At 45.1% G+C, this 19,175-nt stretch overlaps 1 protein-coding gene across 20 annotated transcripts in view; it reads right to left on the bottom strand.

Moving 5' to 3' along the window:
- Positions 1-19,175, bottom strand: part of mark3a (MAP/microtubule affinity-regulating kinase 3a) — a 62,172-nt gene that overhangs the window by 21,306 nt on the left and 21,691 nt on the right. For all 20 annotated transcript variants that reach the window (XR_011190203.1, XR_011190204.1, XM_069193095.1 and 17 more), the window contains exons 4-6: positions 8,891-8,939; positions 2,894-2,959; positions 1,155-1,225 (exon numbers count right to left, since the gene is read on the bottom strand). Coding sequence is in view for 18 of the 20 variants with exons in the window: in XM_069193095.1 (XP_069049196.1) it covers positions 1,155-1,225; positions 2,894-2,959; positions 8,891-8,939 (186 nt within the window). In the remaining 2 variants the exon portion in view is untranslated. The remainder of the gene's footprint in view (positions 1-1,154; positions 1,226-2,893; positions 2,960-8,890; positions 8,940-19,175) is intronic.

Below are 19,175 nucleotides of genomic sequence, written 5' to 3'. Positions count from 1 at the left end.
CATAATCGGGGATTATCTGAAGCTGTGTAACAGGACCCGGTGAAAGAGAGCAAATGACTGCAACATCTTCCACTGCACTTCTTTGCTGCAAACACTTCCAAGCGGGAAAACCGGACTGAAGCACACGAACGTCTTGAACAATTTTAATGCAAAAATGAGGCAGTGAAGCATGTGGTCAGAAGCCAGACAAGAGAAAACCTTGCTCATCCCAAAACACAGAAACATTGAACTACCTGGAAGATCTTCTTGCAGCATTTTCCAGCTGACCCAGAATTCTGTGTCTTGGAAAAACTAAGAGCTGGACTGCAACACTTGGGGTGAGGGGAGATGAGGGAGGAGCTGGAAAAGCTGCATCACCTAAATCTTGCAGAGCTACTTTGAGGATTTGTTGTTTTAAAAAAAAAACTCTAGGAAGGATCTACAGATCTTAGGGTTTAAGATAAAGAGGTCTACTACTGAATCCTTTATTTTTCTAGAAGCTGGCTGCTACACCATAGAATGTATTTTTCTGGATGGTGCTTCTAGGGCAGGTCTACTCCCAACCAACAGCTTTGGAAGTTTTCAGTCATAGATCTATAAATAACTTAAGGCGTGAGCTAATAATACAATTAAATACTTTAACCATATCTGTATGTAGAAAAGGAAGAAAGCTCAACAGCAGTGTGACTTCTTGTAATGGTGACCTCTTGTGCTCCATGGAAATTTAGAAGTTTTGAAGTGATATGAAATACACCACATCTTATCAATACGCATTAAAAAAACAAATCCGTCTTTCTAATCATGAAGCTGAGAGGTGTGTGCATCTTTGCTTGGAAAGTTGTGCCTCATCAAGAAAACAAACTAATCCAAGCTAACACAAGCCAATGGAATAACTCTTGGACTTATTCAGGGACTAAAGAGACCTATAGTTTTGCCACCTTTTGCCAGTTCAACTACCTAATATAAGGGCAAATATAAGGAGAAAATAAAGAGATATTATAAGGAGAGCCTTTGTATATACCTGCACTAAATTCCAAGGGCTTTCTGATGAGTCTGCTTCATGTTTAAACAAAAATAATGATTTGCATCTTCCCATCTTCTAACCCAGAGCTGTAGGGTTGAAATGCAATAAAGAAATATGGCTGGGAAGATTTAAAATGAGCACACTGCAGTACCTGTCTAAATTTAGCTCTGGCCTCCTTTTCCTTCATTCTTCCATGTGCAACTAGGTAGTCAAAGACCTCTCCTGAAAGACAAAAAAAAATAAATTCTTTTGACAAAAATAACAGAGGTTTTATCACCTTTATTTCCTAGTTGTCTTTCCCTTTTGATAGGAGTTAACTTTGTTCACAGGACAAAGGTAACTTTCTCTCAAACACTCCCCAGTCAGCAGAGTGCTAAAACAGCAAAATAAATAGTTTAATTATTTGTCTGCATAAAGCACCAACTCCAGGTCTTTGTTGCTACCTTAGTTCAGCAATAATTATGAAGTTGACTGGAATTCACTTTAGTCTGAGAAACCTGGAGTTTTCCAATGCCCCCTGACTTGCAGACCTCAGTCTCTTGGAGGTTAGGGTTACAGTAGGAAACTGCAGATGGTTTAATTAATCAATTAAGAAAAGCAAGGGGAAATAAAGCACTTTCTAAAATGATAAAAGAAGGAGACTCGGCTAAGAAAAGTCAGCACAACAAACTGCAGTATGGGTAAAAAAAATAGAAAGGCCAAAAGAGAGTTAAAAAATAATTGTAGCCACCATTGCAATGTTCTCAGTATTACCACGGCAACTAAAGGGCAAAGGACACAAGAGATAATGATGGAAAACCTTATGAAAGGGAAATGGCTCACATGGTATATGACTATTGCACTCAGCTGTTCACCAAGAAGATGACAACATGCCACGTGCAGAATCAAGACAACAGCAGAAGTATTACAAGACCTTGAAATCAACAAAGCTCCAGGTCTTGATGGTATCCTTCTAATTATACTTAAGGAAAAAATGTTATTCATAGACTGTTAGCAATACTCTTCCAACGGTCACTCAGGACGGAATGCAAAAACGGTCTGTGTGGGTCCTAATGCCCCAGTATGTTGACGGGGACACTATACTGTAAAAAGGCGCCGTCCTTCGGATGAGACGTAAAACCGAGGTCCTGACTCTCTGTGGTCATTAAAAATCCCAGGGCGTTTCTCGAAAAGAGTAGGGGTGTAACCCTGGCGTCCTGGCCATATTTCCCATTGGCCCTTACCAAACATGGCCTCCTAATAATCCCCATCTATGAATTGGCTTCATCACTCTGCTCTCCTCCCCACTGATGGCTGATGTGTGGTGAGCGTTCTGGCGCACTATGGCTGCCGTCGCATCATCCAGGTGGGGCTGCACATTGGTGGTGGTGGTGGGGAGTCCCCACTACCTTTAAAGTGCTTTGAGTGGAGTGTCCAGAAAAGCACTATATAAGTGTAAGAAACTACTTTCTTCATCATCATCATCATCATAGAATTGAAAGCTTCTGCAGGTATGACTGACCCCAGACTAGAAGAGCTTTGTTTTGCATCGTGGAATTTTTTGCTTCAAACGGGCCCACTGCAGGTGCAGGCAGCTGGCCTGCTTGCAGAGCATTGCTCCGTCAGCCTGCGCATCTGACTTCGTTTCTCCTTTCCTGGGGCAGCGCTAAACGTGACCGGGTCCTCTCGTGCCCAGGCCGACGCAGAGAAGCCCGCTCCCCCTGGCGCGACACAAACCGGGTTCCGCTTTCAGACTCGGAGAACCCACACCTCCCCTCAACACGCACAAAACACTCACCTCCCACACACTGAACCTCCCCCCACAACCCCCCAGTACCAAGGTAACCTGCAGGCCTGCAGAGGCCTTCCCCTACTCCTGTGCTGCAACTGCAGCTGGGCGGCTCCACTCACCTCCACTGGCATACTCCATTACTAAGTACAGTGTCTTCTCGGTTTCAATGACTTCAAACAGTTTCACTGTAGAGGGAAGAGGAGAAAACGTTTTTTTAATTAAAAATGGCTTCATTTTATCCGATTTTTTAATCCATCCCCACAAAAATGTGTTTCAGAAACGACACACCTAGGCTTCTCAGACATGAAAGCAGTGCCTGAAGGTGCAGAGGTTGATTTAAAAAAGGAGAAACCCCGGTGTCTCCCCCCCCCCCCCTCATCTTGGCTCCATTATACTGTCTATGTCTGCCCTCTGAACAGATAATTGCTGAACAGGAGTGGCCTGAAACGAGGATAAAAGAAAAACAATTAACCACAACTATTTGGAAAACTGACAAAGTGACTGAAGTAGCATATGAAAAAAATGTTCAGAGGCTTTTAACGAGAGGTCTGGGGAAAGTTTTAAATAGGAGTCTGTGGCTGAAGGGGCTGGAAACCATCCACTCTGATCACAAATAAATGGGAGACCAAGTGTTAAACATTAAACAGGGGTGTCTGAAGTGCCGGCTGAATGGTATCCCCTTCACTGGCTCCTGCAGCAGAAAGCATTAAACCAGGACCGGCCCTGAAAACACTGCAGGAACGTCCTTCGCCTGCAAGCTTTAGTTTCACCAGAACTGGACCGAGAGCTACTGCAGCCCTCTGTTAAAAACGCTGTGGCAGGAAATTACATACAGTACCAGTCACGTGCGTTCAGCCCGTTGAACCTCTCGAACACAATGAAACGAAACGAGAGGAGAAGGACGTTCCACGGAGGCGATGCAGCCGGACTGCGTGTATGAGCACAGAGGTTAGAGCAGGGAGCTGCGCCAGCACGCAGGGGCTGCAAAGGAACAGGTAAAGGTTTAAACGGAGCCGAAAGGAAAAGAGACGCTGGCTGCAGAGCCTTCCCTGGGTCGGCCATCTTCACGGGAAGAAGGCACGCAGCCGAAGCTTTTTGTCTCTTTTCTTTTCCTTTCAGCGTGGAATAAAACCTTTACCTATTCCTACTGTACGCACGAGTGTATCCTGTCTTCCATCAAGCGAGGTAACTGGGATGTATTTATGTACGGGGAGCTTCTGCAAGGTCAATAAAAAAAATGGTACAGTGCTTTACAAGCTAACCTTGTGACGAGTATTGGACTCGTAGGAAAAAAAATCTCAAAAATGTGTTTACAGTTTTCTGGGGCTTAGTGGGTGTGTAATATTAACAAACCTGTTAATATGTGGCCTCTGGAAATGGAGAATACCATTAGTTCGAGAGAGCACTGATCTGGGACAGAAGCCTTTACCACTAAAAATGAAGCATTTTGTTAAGGCAAAAAAAGGAAAAGTTTTTAAAAATGTATTTACAAACAGCTTCCTTGCAACACAATGTTGCTAATAAGAATATAAAGGGTGGAAATTTGATGGAAGTCATTTTTTTTGTGAATATTCTCGAGTAACTCCCACCTCGCAGGCAGCTGAGATCTGACAAGTGCTCATTAACAGAAGAATCAGTGTACTGCTCTAACTGTACCTAAATTTATCACAGACGCACAAAACGCCCACAGTCACGAATCAGAAACACTTCAGATCCTTAACCTCTTTTCTTACTCTTCCTCTGCTCCAATCCTGTTCTTTTGCTTTGTGGTTATTTTTAGCTTCACGTAACGGATTTTAAAAAAAAACTGCTACAAACCTGTAAGATGCCAACAATTATTTTCTTAAGACCAACTCACATTTTAGTCATTTAGTTTTTCAGTCACATTTTTTAGAATTTTAATATTAACAGCCCAGTCAATAACTCCTAAAAGCAAATAGGTTGAAAACAATTCAGACTCATCTAAATATCGTGTAGGAAATATAAATGAGTATTGTGGATGGCATTTGGTTTTTTGCAGATATTTTTAAAGCTTCATGTCCGTAAATCAACATAGCACCATTTTAACTAAATCATTTTATGCAAAGGGAATGAATGCATACAGATGTAGAACCAATTGCTTCAACCCTGCGTAGAGTAGGCTTTCAGAAACTGATTGCATTGACTTTTCCCAGCAGGGGGTGCCTGTCTTTTAGTCTAGGGCAATCATTCAGGGCTAACCGAAAAAAGAGCAGCTGTGCAGACTGCCAACTGCCCCTGGGCCCTGTGCACCTGTGCAACAGTCACTGCTAGAAATTAACATAGCCTAACGCTCATCGTGTTTCTCCTTGCCATGGATCTGACTGTGCAGCGTAATGACAACAAGCACCAGTACATAAAACTGCAGGCTGATGCAGCTCCCCCATTTTAATCTCCATTTTCCCTTTATAAAAACCGTGTATCAAATTTCTAACCTACACATGACTGAAATGAATTCATAATTGATAAGCAAGCTTAGTTTTCTTAGTATGGACCAAGTCTCTCTCTCCTAGCTCAGGCCAATGACTGAAGTTTTTTTCAAGCTTAGGAATCGGCAATGGAAATCACAGCCGGGTCTCTTGTACGCTTATTAGAGATCCATGTGGATCGGCAAAGACACAAACTAGTTAAGAGTTTGCTTGGCCACTTCACATGACCTACAGGCTTCAAGCCCAAACAGGTAGCGATACACGATGGGCACACGATAAACGTGACTCCAGTGGAGCCACGCTGATCTGCCCTTCCTCGAAGGAAATGGAAAATGGCAAGCACACGGTTAAAAAAAAAAAGCAGTGCTTGTCACATGTTCCCACAGATGATCTGCCACATATCTCTGTGAAAAAAGCCGATGTGAAGTGCCTGAAGCATGGCAAACTGATCGAGCGGGCCTGCTTCCAAAGGGCTAACACAACGAGTAAAAAGATCCCTGACCCTGCTTACCAGTTCGTCATGCACTGCAGCAGCTACGTGTGGGACCTGTTACATGACTCTTTTTTTATTTGCTCAGCAGAAGTCCTCAACCCACGTAACACACAGAACATTTGCATTAGTTTATTGAAAAAAAAAATCAATAAATTGACAACGAGGCTAGAAGAAATCGGACGCAAGCAAATGGAATAGCAAAGAATTAAAAGGCGTGCGGCGCGGACACAGAGCACACATGCTGGTTGAGCTGTGTGTCAATGTAGGTCTTGTTAAGAATGAATAAGTGCAATCAGGAAGTTATATTACCGTTACTGACCCAAAACCAACGCAATGAAATGCAGAATTGAAGGATGTAGCGAAGAGCTGAGAGATCAGGGGTGCTGTCTGGGCAGATGAGTTCGGAGTAGCCACTGAGAGGGGTTCAAAGACCAGGCGGATCAGGGGGCAGAGGAACAGAAAGGGGGTGTAGGGAGAATCAGATGCATGTGGCAAAAGGGGGCCAGCGGAGTAATCAAGCCACTGTTTCGTTGGAATATTTCTTTTATTTTCCCAACATAGCCAAAATATCAAGGAGAGAACGCACAAGTGGGGACAACAAAAAGGACTGAACGGGAATTATTCATCGAACCTCTGTCAGATCAGAACAGATTCTCAAATCACACCGACCTGAAAGCACTGATAAAAACAGAACCTCGCCACGCTTCCTGTTCCATTAGAACAATTTCTGTAAACACGTGAAACCAAGCGTGATCTGAGAGAGAGGCCTCTCAGTCCCCACCCAGGCCCAGGAGATTTCACTGTAGCGGTGGTCCGACCTGCCGGCGGTGGAAACCAGTCGGGACTGAAGAGAAACGAGGGCTCAACGAGGGAGCCCTGGCTGAGCTGGAGCCGTCGGGGGTTCAGCGCGAGCCACTGCTCGGTTTAGAAAAACTTCTCACGCTCAACATGCTAAACATCCCCTAGACCAGGGGTTCGCCAGCCCCTAGGGGTTCGCGAGATTGTGACGGAAACGTCAATGTCAAATTAAACAGTCCTATTAATAAATAACAATGTAATAAGAAAAACAACAGTAGTAGTATTCATATTTTAACAAAGTGAAGAGAAGCATGTTAAGAGGGTTGCTGTAGCATTTACTGAAAGGACTGATTTAGTTAAAATCTCAAGGGGGTACTTGAGGCACATAATTCAGGCTGAAGGGGTTCAGCTGACAAAAAAGGTTGGGAACCCCCGGGCTATACGAATAAGGACGGTTTATTCTGATGTCCCGCGTGACGGGGTCAAGCGCCTGAGCAGGTCCAGAGTTGCTCGAGGGGCCAGAGCTCTTCCTGGTCTCTGTAGTGGTAAGTGACTGAAGAGCACATGGTCCCCCCGCCCACAGGGATGTCCAGGCAGTCCAGAGCAGGGATGACCCCCCCCCCAGCAATGCCTGACCCCACTTATACAGCTGGGTGGATGAACTGGAGCAACTGGGGTAAAGTACAACAGCCGTGTCTGCAGTGGGGACTCGAACCCACAACCTGAGTCCAACAGCTTACTCACTACTCTACTACCCAATGCAAGGGAGGAAGTTCAGTAAAACAGCAATACAACCACAAAAGACTAATTCTGCATGTGATCATGCTTAATAATGAACAATTATACAGTAGGTTTTAAAAACACGTATGGGAACAATATGATTTTGTCATGCTAAAATGCCTGACTTATTATTTAAAGAAACAGCAACTACAGGCACTATAACCTGCAGCATATAAAAAAGCCTCCTAAATAATGTAAAAAGGGATCCCTGACCGTAAAAACAGGATTTCATCTGCCCCAGTGCACAAACAGGCTTCGTCTTCAGTAGACTGCTCATAAACAGACAAAACAACTCCAACACCACAACTACTTCCCAAGTTGTTCAATGTCGGTCTTTGAAACGTTCTCGCTTCAAGGTTTAGCGATCAATTGTACCGTGCCCTCAAAGCTTGTGCGCTATCAGTGTATTTTAAGAATTCGCATCATTTCTTTGAAAAGTAGAAAACAAATCAGGTCAGACGCTGCAATATTCAATGACCAACTAGCAGGCTCATGTACCCACTTATTTTTCTCCTTGAGCATTCCCAGTTTTCAGCAAACCAGTGCAGCTCTACAGAGCACAAGAATGGGCTGAATAACTTGACAAGCCAGCACAAGAAGAGAAATGGCATCGCCTTTCAAGACATCTTGGATACGCATTCTTACAGATGGATCAAACACACAGGACAGCCTGATCTTAGCATTGTTCATTCAGCAGCAGATGCAATTAAAGCCTCCAAACAGAGCCAATAAGAAAAATGAAGGGCCACGAGGAATGTATTAAAAAAAACCGTTGTGTGTAACGAGTCATATAGCCCACAGCGGTTAATCAAAAATGTCAGGAGAATGCTGGCGAACAGGATACTGATCACACGACAGACTGATCCGCCACCCAGTACAGTTTCTTGACAGCTCGCAGGGGCTTTTCCAAAAGGTGATGAAAGCCTTCCTCCCAGGCTGTGAAGGGCTCACTTGTCTCTGCACCCGATTTCAGCAGAGAACCAGAAGACATTAATTGGGCAGAGCTGTAACAAGCCTTCTGGAGGGAAGGAAAGCCAGGAGTTCTGCCGTTTCACTTTCTAGTAATAATCCTCAAGAGGGTGAAACTCATTACATGAGAAACCACTAAGCTTGCTTTCTAAATATAGAGGAGGAGGGGAGGAAAAAAAAAGGACAGGATATTGAATTATAAATGTCACAAAAGATGGAACGGCACAGAAGTTGTTTAACACTGATAAACACTGGAAAACTCCTTTTTGTGTTCCCTGATTTTGGTTAACTGATGTCTATCATTAGGATACTGAAAGGGAATTGGAAGGCAACCTACTGGATTCCCTCTGTAAATCTGCTGAATGATTGCTGAAAGTAGGATCCGTTCACCAGGTGCGACAGGAACAGCAGCAGACTTTATGGCTATCCCAGTCCCAGTAACAGTAAACAGACACACACGGACAAGGGGCAAAACAGTCTGGGCTTGCTACTTTTAAGAAGGCATTTTGTGGCAAAATTCCTCAGGGCTGCGAACGCCACCACACGATTACAAGAACAGTCATCATGACAGCAATGGACTGACAGCAAGAAGTCTGCTTCATAATTACAGGGCAAAGGAAGTTGCTTACCTATATTTGGATGGTTTAAAATCTTCATTATTCTTACTTCCCTGAAAAGCTGAAAGAGAAAAGCAAAAACAGTGATTACAAAACCATTACTACATGACTGCATACGTTACAAACAGAAAACACCTGATTACATAACAGGCAAGCTTTTCTGAAAAGATGCCATACTGACAATTGAGTTTATATATAGAAACTGAATAGCTATGGAGTCCTCTTGCAATACTGAAGGGGACTTCATATTGCAGTGCACATATTAGACTTCCACCTCATTTTTAGGCGAGGAGAATGTTTATAAATCCTGTGCTTTATATCGGCTGCGTGCCTATGTGGCAGTTTTGATTGCCTGTTTCTACTAACCTTTTCGCTCAGGGAAACTGCAGGATAGGGTTTGATCAATGTGAAAGACAGACACAGTGCAAAAGGCTAAGGACATGTAAATACTCAGAAAGCTTCCTCAACCTCAGGAGCAAACAGTTTCTCTACTCTCTTTCAAACATTCTCATCTCGATCCAGCAGATAGCCTGAGGGTTCGTAAAGGCTCAGCTGGGAAAGCAGGCTCAAGATCAAAGCTCCGATTCCCTTGAACACAGATTGCTGTTGGGTCCTCGGTGCTTATCACCTTCAGATGGAGAGAGTCCAATTAGTGATGGCAAAAAACCAAAGCTGAGGTAAGACTGTAAGAACAGGTGGGGTCACCATCACAATGAAAACTATCTGAATTGTCTACCTGGGCAGCCTACCACCACTCCCTCCAAACACTCGCTGTAAATCGGGGATAATTATCAAGACAAAAGAAAAGGAGACGGAACGCTCACAGTTAACCACCTTTCCGTTATGTTCTACTCCACCACCTCACTCCCAGCCGAATCCATCGCAAAGCACTTTAAAGTCGAGTGACATAGAATATAAGTAGAAACTCTTATATCATAAATAAAAAAGCAGCACAAAGCAGCCTGCTTCAAGGAGAACTACTGGAAAATATTTCTTTCTCGCCATCAATAAATCAAGCTGCAGTTTCCCAATGCGAAGCTGTATTCGTGAGTGGGGGCAGACAACGACAGAATTAAATAAAAAATGGACCGAACTTGAGCAGCAAAGAGAACAGCAAGGCACACTGATGAGGGGAACACATGAACATAGGCTACTCCTAATGCACACGGTTTCTCACAGCGCCCACAGTGCATCTCGGATATAAAGCAGCAGAGGAAACCTGCATCAGTGAACTTACAAGGAATTAAAAAAAGATGCTGGACTAAATTTCGTAATTCCTGGATTTACATAAGAACCCGGAAGAAGCCATTATTAAAGCAAGAACGCCCACCGGAAAGCTGGACCACGTGAGTGTGTCGGGACACACACACACACACACGGCAGCTCATCCCCGTGCTCCTCCTGCAAGAGGTGAGAGCTCTAGCACTGCCTCATGAAGCCATGAGCGAGGGAGGGCCTGAAGACAGTCCCGGGTGGCCCTGCCTGAATATCACCCGAGCTGCCCCGCCACTCTGTAGACGCGGCCCTGTCAGTGAGACATCGTACATAAAGCCCAGAGCTGGGAATAAGCAGTAGCATCCGTGTTTCACAGTCTCTGCAGAACCCATCCCCTGAGCGGCCTCAGGGCGTGAGGATCGCCCCCTTCCGTGGCCAAAAAGGAGTCACGCAGCCTGGTGGAAAGCTCAGGAAGAACACCACAATACAAAGATGCATGCAGGACCGCTTCAGACAAGCTAAATCCACCTTCTGGGCAGGCTCTGCGAGAGGGAGAGTAGTCCGGCCTTATAAACATCACGCTTTTAAATTTGGGTTTCGTGCTCGCACGTTCCGATTGTTATGTCGGATGAATTTTTATTTCGGCCACACAGGTGCAATGAGCCATTGTATGCGGCACTGCAAGGCATTGTGGGATGGCCCTTCAGGGGACTTAATCACACTGAACAGGGCCTGTCTGGGCCGTGCCGTACCTGGTCCTACTGTGCCAATGCCACACCATCACTTTGCCATGGTTTCCGAAAGGTCGTACAATAACTCTTTAATCTATCTCTGCTTTACCGCTATTTTATCATGGCTCTAATCTTCTCCTGTGTTGCCAGGACATTCTTACAGGATGTATGCTGGTATGTCTCCCACATGGCGGGGTAAGCATTTCTTCTGACAAAAACCCCACCTCTCGCATGAACTGGAGTCCCTGAACTTGGCTCTGGAGAGCCCTAGTCCAGGACGTTTTCTAGGTCTCCCTAAAATATTCAATTCCAAACGGATTACTTCCAAATGACAACATTATGATTGTTAAATCATAAATTTGTTCAAGTAGGAGAAGTTTAATTCTCCTAGCGATCTGTGAAGTTCTTCAATCAACAAATCATCTGGGATTGATTGTCACAATAATGTTCCAAGGCCTTTAGAAACTAGTGATCTCGAAAATCTGCTGGATTGGAGAAGCTGGTTCTCAATTATCTGACCACAAACCAGAGAAGCACTCTCGGGAAATTGGAAAGGTCAAGAGGCAAATTTACACACCGGATCCCTGGACTCAAATTCCAGATGAGTTTTTCAGAGTTTCGAGGTAAACGGTCTCTCTCTACTGGTGGTCATCGGAGGAGAAAAAACAAAATGCACATTGCTCCACAGCAACAGCGGACAAATCATTTGACCTGTTGAATATATACTGTTTCTTTTCAGCTACAGAATCAAGACTCTGTCTGGCTAATTATCAGGGCCTTGTACATTTATCATACAGCACAAACCCATCCACAAAGATTAATGGCAGCTGATAAAGAGCCTGAGTTTACTCTCAAACTGCTGACTTTCCTACAAAATACCTGGCACAGCACAATCTGCAGCGTGCTTCCCTTCACCCAGAGAAAAGGCTCTCAGACTTGGTGTCTCTCCCTTTCTCTCTAATGTTCTGCTGTCCCTTGCTCAAACACAGAAGAAAACCAAGTCAAACACTGCTTCCCATTTCACTGGGAACTGTAGTGAAACAGTGGGTGCTTGGCTGTCTGCGCTCCCAGACAATCCTAGTGCTTTGCTGGTCAGGTACTCCGAACCACATGGTGGTGGTTACCTGAAGGGACACCAGCCGAGCAAAGCCACTGGCTTTTAAAAGCGTGTGGAACTGCATCGCTGCCTGAATTCAGTGATGGCGTTAGGCTGACCATGTTGTTCTAATCTGAAGCATAGAAATGCAGTGCCTTTCGGAACCTTGCTTTGTAGCCCTGCATTTAATAAGGAGGTTATTGGAGCACAGCACAGCCACACAAAATTTAACTTGTAGACACAGACTGCCCAATCTAACCTATGACCTACGGGCATGTCACCCAAGAGGAGTCCATGTCACTCTTCAGAGGCAATGAGGAGAAAAGACTGACCGTCTCGCCCCTTTGTCTTACTACATCACCTCCAAATAATCATTTAAATCATCATAACGATACGTACAATGCGCGTCTCAAAAAAGAATTAAAATTACAAAGGTTTATATGAAAACAAAGCTAACACTACCAGCCTAGACATAAAAATCAGGGCTAGTCCCCGATTTCTTTTGGGAAGGTGTTCCAGAGCGCTGGGGTTTTAACAAAAGGCCCCGTTGACCACGCAGACGAACAGTAGAGAGACAGGAAAACTCAGTCAAACAGGAGTCGACATAACACCGGCTCGACGCTCAGGAGCCGCAGACGGTAGAGCAAGCAGAAGGCCACCGCAAGGGGCTTCACAACGCAAGGGATGCGGTCAGGGGATTCCTCGACATTGCCAAGATTATCGCTGCCGAATTCCAAACATACGGTAGCTTTGGAGTAGTCTCAGGACACCCTGCAAGTAGCGAGTTTAAAAAAAAATGTTAAGGGGAAAAAAACCGAGTCAGGTGTTAATGAAAACAGGCCTGGTCTAGTTCTGACCAGGGGAAACCATGACATTGACGCATTTCAGCGCAGCGCAGGCCTGCGTGAGATGTGGGAAGCCAAGCAGACGTGTGGCCACGCTAGCAGCCTGTGAGCTCAGTGCGAGGGAGTGAATCGGCTGTAGCTACTATCACCAGCCCTGTGACACTCTCCACAGCCATTCTCCCAAAAACATGAATGATCTTCTACTCCACCCTCAGGATCTCCAGGTAATCACTAGAGCTTGATCCGTTTCAGTCTTTTCTACAATCTGCTGTTTGAAGTAGAAAAATGTATAAGCTTTCAATATTGCAGAGAAGCCTAGGCGTAGTCTTGCTTTCCATTTAATTTTGTACAGACACGGTTTATTTAGACCTAATAAAATAAGAAGCACAGATAGCCTCAACCATGCTCATTTTCCTTTAAGGCGCTCAAGAAGAGAATCACTTTTTATCATGCACAAATCAGACATTACAAAACCAACTGGTATTCCTTTCGTTGACCTTTAATTCTTTACAATGATATGCAGCGTAATTCATAACACCTCCAACGCATCTCCAGGCAAAAGAAGACAAAATAAGACCCGGATAAATTACTCAGCTTTTATCAGTTAAAAGAAAGTTAGGAAAACTAAAGGATTGTGCCTCTTTTGTTTTTACCCACTATTTTTCAGATGTGCTTTGAAATCACAGAGGACCTATTATCAAGCTGCAGGTCAGCATTCCAGCCTTGTCCTCCATACAATTTCTGAGATGTTTTCAAGAATTCTGGAGAGATGACCTCAGTCTGGGAGAACCTACAGTAGATGTCTCACCCGTTTTCAAGATTGCATTAGTCTGCAGATCTGGATTTTTGGGATTTTAGACCCGAAAACCAAATTAGAATGGTATTCAGTGACAATAACCACTGTGATCATAAATCACCAAGCAATAGGACCTAAGCTGACAATGTGGATTTTTTTACACTCATCAAGCAAAAAAAAAACATTTGTCTCCTGGTAAAAGCTGGGTGGAGAGGTTTCTCCAGGAGGAGTGAGACCTTTTCACCGAGATAAGACTGAGACTCTGCCAAAAAGCTCCCAGCATCAGCTCTTCGAACTTCTGCCAAAATCAAACATTTGATGAAAGACAGAAACTTTGTTGTTACGTTTGACCCCGTGTTGTCATATGAAGAACCTCAAGGCTCTGAAACAATATGAGCCAGAAGCCCCGGAGAGGCAAGTCCAAAAAAAGCATCTCATCCCTTCTGGAGTTTTTATTTAGACTTTCTAATTGCGTCAGGGATCAGACTGACAGACCCAAGCTCTTCTGTGCGGGACCCCAGCGAGAGGTTGGCCATAAACACATCCGGCAAACTTATACCCCTGCCGACAGCCAAGCCAAACAAGCAGGCCGTGCGGGCTTCATGACCAGGGTGCTCCATGACAGTGATCACGCCATGCTTCGATAAGCCCTGTGTTAGTAAGACAAACCATTGTCAGGGCAACATATCAACCTGCACTGGTTTGCAAAGCAAAAAAAAAATCGGACCTAACTCATCATTAGTTTCTGTTTTCATACAGCTTTGTGAGCTAGAAGCCGCTTGTAAAGGTTTTTCTACACAGTAAGATGGAGGAGGAATGGGTCAGCATACAGGAATATCATGACTGATACTCCAGGAAAGTCGCATTTCTTTGCTGCTGTTTTGAAACCAGACTTGTTGAACTGTTTCCTGCTGATCTCAAGTACAGTAGTTCCTGGGCAGTGGGGAGATTCTGGGTGGTGTTCAGTTACCATGCCTAGGCTACTGCATTCTATATTTAGCTGCAAATGGTCTGTGACTTTGAACATGAAAGCGTAACACAATCTATAAAACAACAACTCCCCCCCCTCTTAAAGTGAAACACTTCTAAATGAATCTGACCACTCTCTTTTGGTCTGTCTACAGGAGCTGCTAGGCCCATGCTCAGGTGCATTGCTTCTCTCGTCTCTGGTGGTCTGCGGGGGCCTGTGACTCTCCCACCAGGCCCCTGAGGCCTGGCACAGTGCAGAGATTCAGTGGCAGGATGCCGACACCAGCCTTCCACACGGAGAGATCCGGCTCCAGAGCAGGCGGCCAAGCTGATCAGTGGCAGACGCCCGTAAGTGTTTAGCAAGCTGGTGCCAATTACATGTTGAACTGTAATCAGTGCGGGGGTGGGGGGGGGAGACAACAGCATTTAAAATGCAGAGCGACAAGATTAAAAACAGCAAGCTGCGCGGACATTATGCCCTGGGCAGCTCGTGAAAGCTGAGCAAGCCATCGTGGTAATTGACAAAAGAGCATCTAAGTGCTAGGGGAGGTCAAGGGTGACAGCTCCTTCAGCAGGTCCAGATCTAGAGAACAAACAGGGAAGGGAAGCAGAACTGCAGTGTCAGCCATTGATTCGTCTCTGACGTGGTCTTCAAGGTCCACTGCAGGGGAGATCAGAACACAAGAGGCACGCCGAAGCCCTGAGCTACTTTCAGTCCTCTGTGTCCTTAGCACGGCGAGGTGGAGACGTGGCATACATACAACTTTCATTCCCGACCACGGCGCTTAACGACAAAGCTATCACTTTTAATATTTTAAGAATCCACTTCCCGGTGTTAAGCAAACGGGGAATGCTGTTCCCACAAGATATGGTTCGATTGTCCGTTTTTTGTTTTGCGCTCCAGTTGGCAACCCTCTCCGTCCCACCCCACACAACCCAGCAGCGACCCGGCCACCCTGCTGGGACATACAGATCCCGGTCCAGCTGTTCCGCTGTTCCATATTCTTACCGTTCCCCAACGCAAACAACCCATTTTTTCAGGATCCGAACCAGGTTGGTTGTCCTTTTTTCCCCCCCGGGGCATTCTGTTTTTTTGCAACACCACCAAACACTCAAAGCAACAGGACACAGGGCAGAAAACGGAGTGCGTTTTAAACCTTACTCCTTAGAGGCATGCCTCCTCACAGCTCACAGACATCACTGCACCTCTGCAGCTCTGGGAGGGATCCAACACTGGCAACCACCAACCATCCATGCCCTCCTTTCCTACTGTACATTTAATTACACTTCCCAGTGTCTTTCAACAGCGGCAGCTCAAGATGGAAATGGAAAGAATGCAGGAGTCCCTGTGCTATCATACAGTCAGCAGAGACTGCCCTTGTGCTGCTAACAGGCTCTAGTTTCTCGCGGGTCCTTCCCTAGCGGGAGAAAACCCTTGGAATGTCTCCCGTAATAGAAGTTAGGGCTGTAGCGGATATGGAGCTGTGTTTCAGAGTGTGCTCGAGGACAGCAAGGGCAGCAGGAGAGCCCCGTGCCCTGTCAGAAGCCACCCTTCAGTACAAATAAGAAGGGCAGAACAATGTGTGCGTTTATTTATGCTCCGTGCTTTACACACAGCACAATCCCGATTTTCCTTACCTGCTTATCACTGCAAGAATCATTAATTATTAATTGATCATTAATTCCTTACACTTACATAGCACTTTTCTGGACACTCCACTCAAAGCTCTTTACAGGTAATGGGGATCCCCTCCACCACCACCAATGTGCAGCCCCACCTGGATGATGCGATAGCAGCCATAGTGCGCCAGAACGCTCCCCACACATCAGTTATCAGTGGGGAGGAGAGCAGAGTGATGAAGCCAGTTCAGGTATGGGGATTAGTAGGCCATGACTGATAAAGGCAGGGGAAAATTCGGCCAGGACACCAGGGTTAAACCCCTACTCTTTTCAAGAATCCCTGGGATTTTTAATGACCACAGAGAGTCAGGACCTCGGTTTTACGACTCATCTGAAGGACGGCACCTTTTTACAGTATAGTATACAGTGTACTGGGGCATTAGGACCCACGTAGACCACGGGCCCCACTAACACCTCCTCCAGCAGCAACCTGTGACCAGACGCACACCTGCTGAGCTTCACTGGGCTGTCAGTTGTGAGTTGCAGGGTGAAATGGCTGCTGGCTGTTTAAATTATGATTATCATGGCTGCTCTCTCTCCTAAGTTAAGGCTCTTTGGTCGTTTCAAAACCATTTCTCTTTTCCGACAATCTCACGCCAGTTCTCAACTATAAATTGAAACCGATTTATTTATAGACTAAGCACCCGTGTTAAAAACCAGGCATCCAATTTTACAAAGGCTGGCAAAGAATCCTGTTTGGCGACGTCACTTGGTGCCACTGGAGCCCACTGCCATGTGCAAGATAAGCCAGCTTTCTGCACACCCACACACGGCGCATACTGCACTGGGAAGGGGCTGTTAATAATGAGCTTATACACACAGAATCTCTTCTGCTTCAAGGTCGGAGGTTTTCAGTTTATTAACACAAACCAGTTCAGGCATGAGAATGAAACGCAATGCTCTTAGGAGATGTCTGCTGCCCCTGCATTAAAGCTACGGACCCATTCAGTGCACGGGAAAGTTGGAAAAAAATGAGTGTGCGTCCAATACGGAGTTTAATACTTTACAGTGTTACAATGCCACATTCTACCTCTGATGTCAGGAAACCCAGCACCCCCCTGGTCTCACGTCCCAAACGTTTCACCAGATAACATCATTCCTTCAGTTCATCTTGGCCTCAGCTGTACAATGAGAAACAGACCTGACATTTTTCCTATTTGTTTTTCCATGATGTAAAAGCTTCGCCGCAAGCAGAGATGAATTAAACATGAGTGCTGTCCAGCAGAACACCCAAAACACGCTCCTCTGTGCTCAGCCTGTCTGGGGGATTATATTCTTGCCCGTGGAAGAGCGACTGCAGCTCATTTTGACTGCCTGCAAGAGGGGAGGGGCGGGTGTTTTACTAGAACGGATATTTCATGGAGAATAAGAAGATGCCCACGAGCTGGACTCCACTCCAGAGCCACTACACCACACAGGAAAGAGAGCCCCCTACGCTGATCTTTCCCCTCATACCCTGCCACGCTGGGACAGTTTTCACCATATCACTCAAATATTAGTCCCTGCAGAAAACCGCAGTGAAATTCACAGAACACTAAAAAGGCAGAAGTGTGATTTCTGCAATTAGACTATAAAAACAGTTGTAAATTAGTTGACGGTCTATTAAGTAATTTCTCATGACTTTGTGCAGCTCAGAGACAAGCAAAGTCTACAGCTTACTCGAGAAGATTATAGTCTTTACAAAAACCATGTGGGCCGCGTTTATGGAAATAAACTTGAATAAAGAACCCGCACCTAAATTTTATTAAAATATCCTACGGAGAGAACACTTTCAGACCGTCAGTGTTGACTTCCTGGCTCCCTTCCACATGTGTAAGTCAGATTTGTTATGAACGGTCGATAAAGGAACCTCTCGAGTGGCGCATACATAGCGGAACTCCATGAGGCATTGTGGGTGTGAATCTGGCTCATGTCACGAGCGGACTGTGACCAGAAATCCCCATTCGCTAGCACTGGGCTAGCTGTAGGTAAGTTAGGATTTACTAGCAATTAAAATGAGCAATCTTAGCTTTTTTTTTTACGGAAATAGGTTAGTTATAAGCATGGCTCGCCATAGTGATGTTTTTTTTTTCTATACAGAAAGCCCAAGAAAACTCGCCTATGCAAAAGTTTGATCTAATTACACTGCTCTGTATCTAGAGGAATGTTTATTCTTGCCACAGATAAATCATGCACCCACAGCAAAAACACAGGAAATCAAAGACCGATCAAGTGGCTTGACTTCCGACTATCGCATAATATTTGGAAGTCAGAATGTCTGTGGCCCCTGTGCGGCCTTTCACTGCAATGCTCTTCTTAACTGAAATAAACCAGGTGTGCAGAGAACAGAAATGGCCAAAGCAGTGTCAGAATAAAACCGCAGAAAAGCAAAGGCCTACGCCCAGGAAGCCTCAAGCACAGATACAGAAGAATGTGTGAGAAGGTGGGGTCGAATTGCAAAGCAAAGGACAGAGGGAATTAGCCCACCAGTTTTGAGAAAACAGTTTCATGACAGTGAGCTGATGTGCTGCCCTTACAGAGAGAAAATTGTGCTCAAAAACAGGTGAATTTACTCATTCTAAATAGGGTGCATGGTTGATTCATTTGATGGTGGTGTTAGGGTGGGATTAAAAATCCATAAAGATGCCCTCACTAGCAGTACAAAGTTGCATCCCTAAGAGCATCTACTTATAGCAATTCCCGAACGTCACACATTTACACCATTCACATATTTAAATAAACCTCCCACTTTTTTTTCCTGGCAACAGCCAGACTGAAGATTTGCATACAGAGCAGTATGACTCAAAGCACACACCTGCAGTGCTTTTCAAAAACCAAATGTGAAGTCAATCTCAACACCCAACTAGTGCTACGGGTCTGTGAACAGAAGATCAGATCTATTTGCATGAAGACAAATGCGAACCCACCAGCGCAACTACGGCGCTCTCATTGTAAACGGTGGCAGAAATGCTCTTGCTTTTAGATA

This window comes from Lepisosteus oculatus, chromosome 8, assembly GCF_040954835.1.
Source record: "Lepisosteus oculatus isolate fLepOcu1 chromosome 8, fLepOcu1.hap2, whole genome shotgun sequence".
NCBI lineage: Eukaryota > Metazoa > Chordata > Actinopteri > Semionotiformes > Lepisosteidae > Lepisosteus > Lepisosteus oculatus.
Note: the sequence above shows the minus strand (reverse complement) of the source record. Positions and strands in the feature narration are given on the sequence as shown.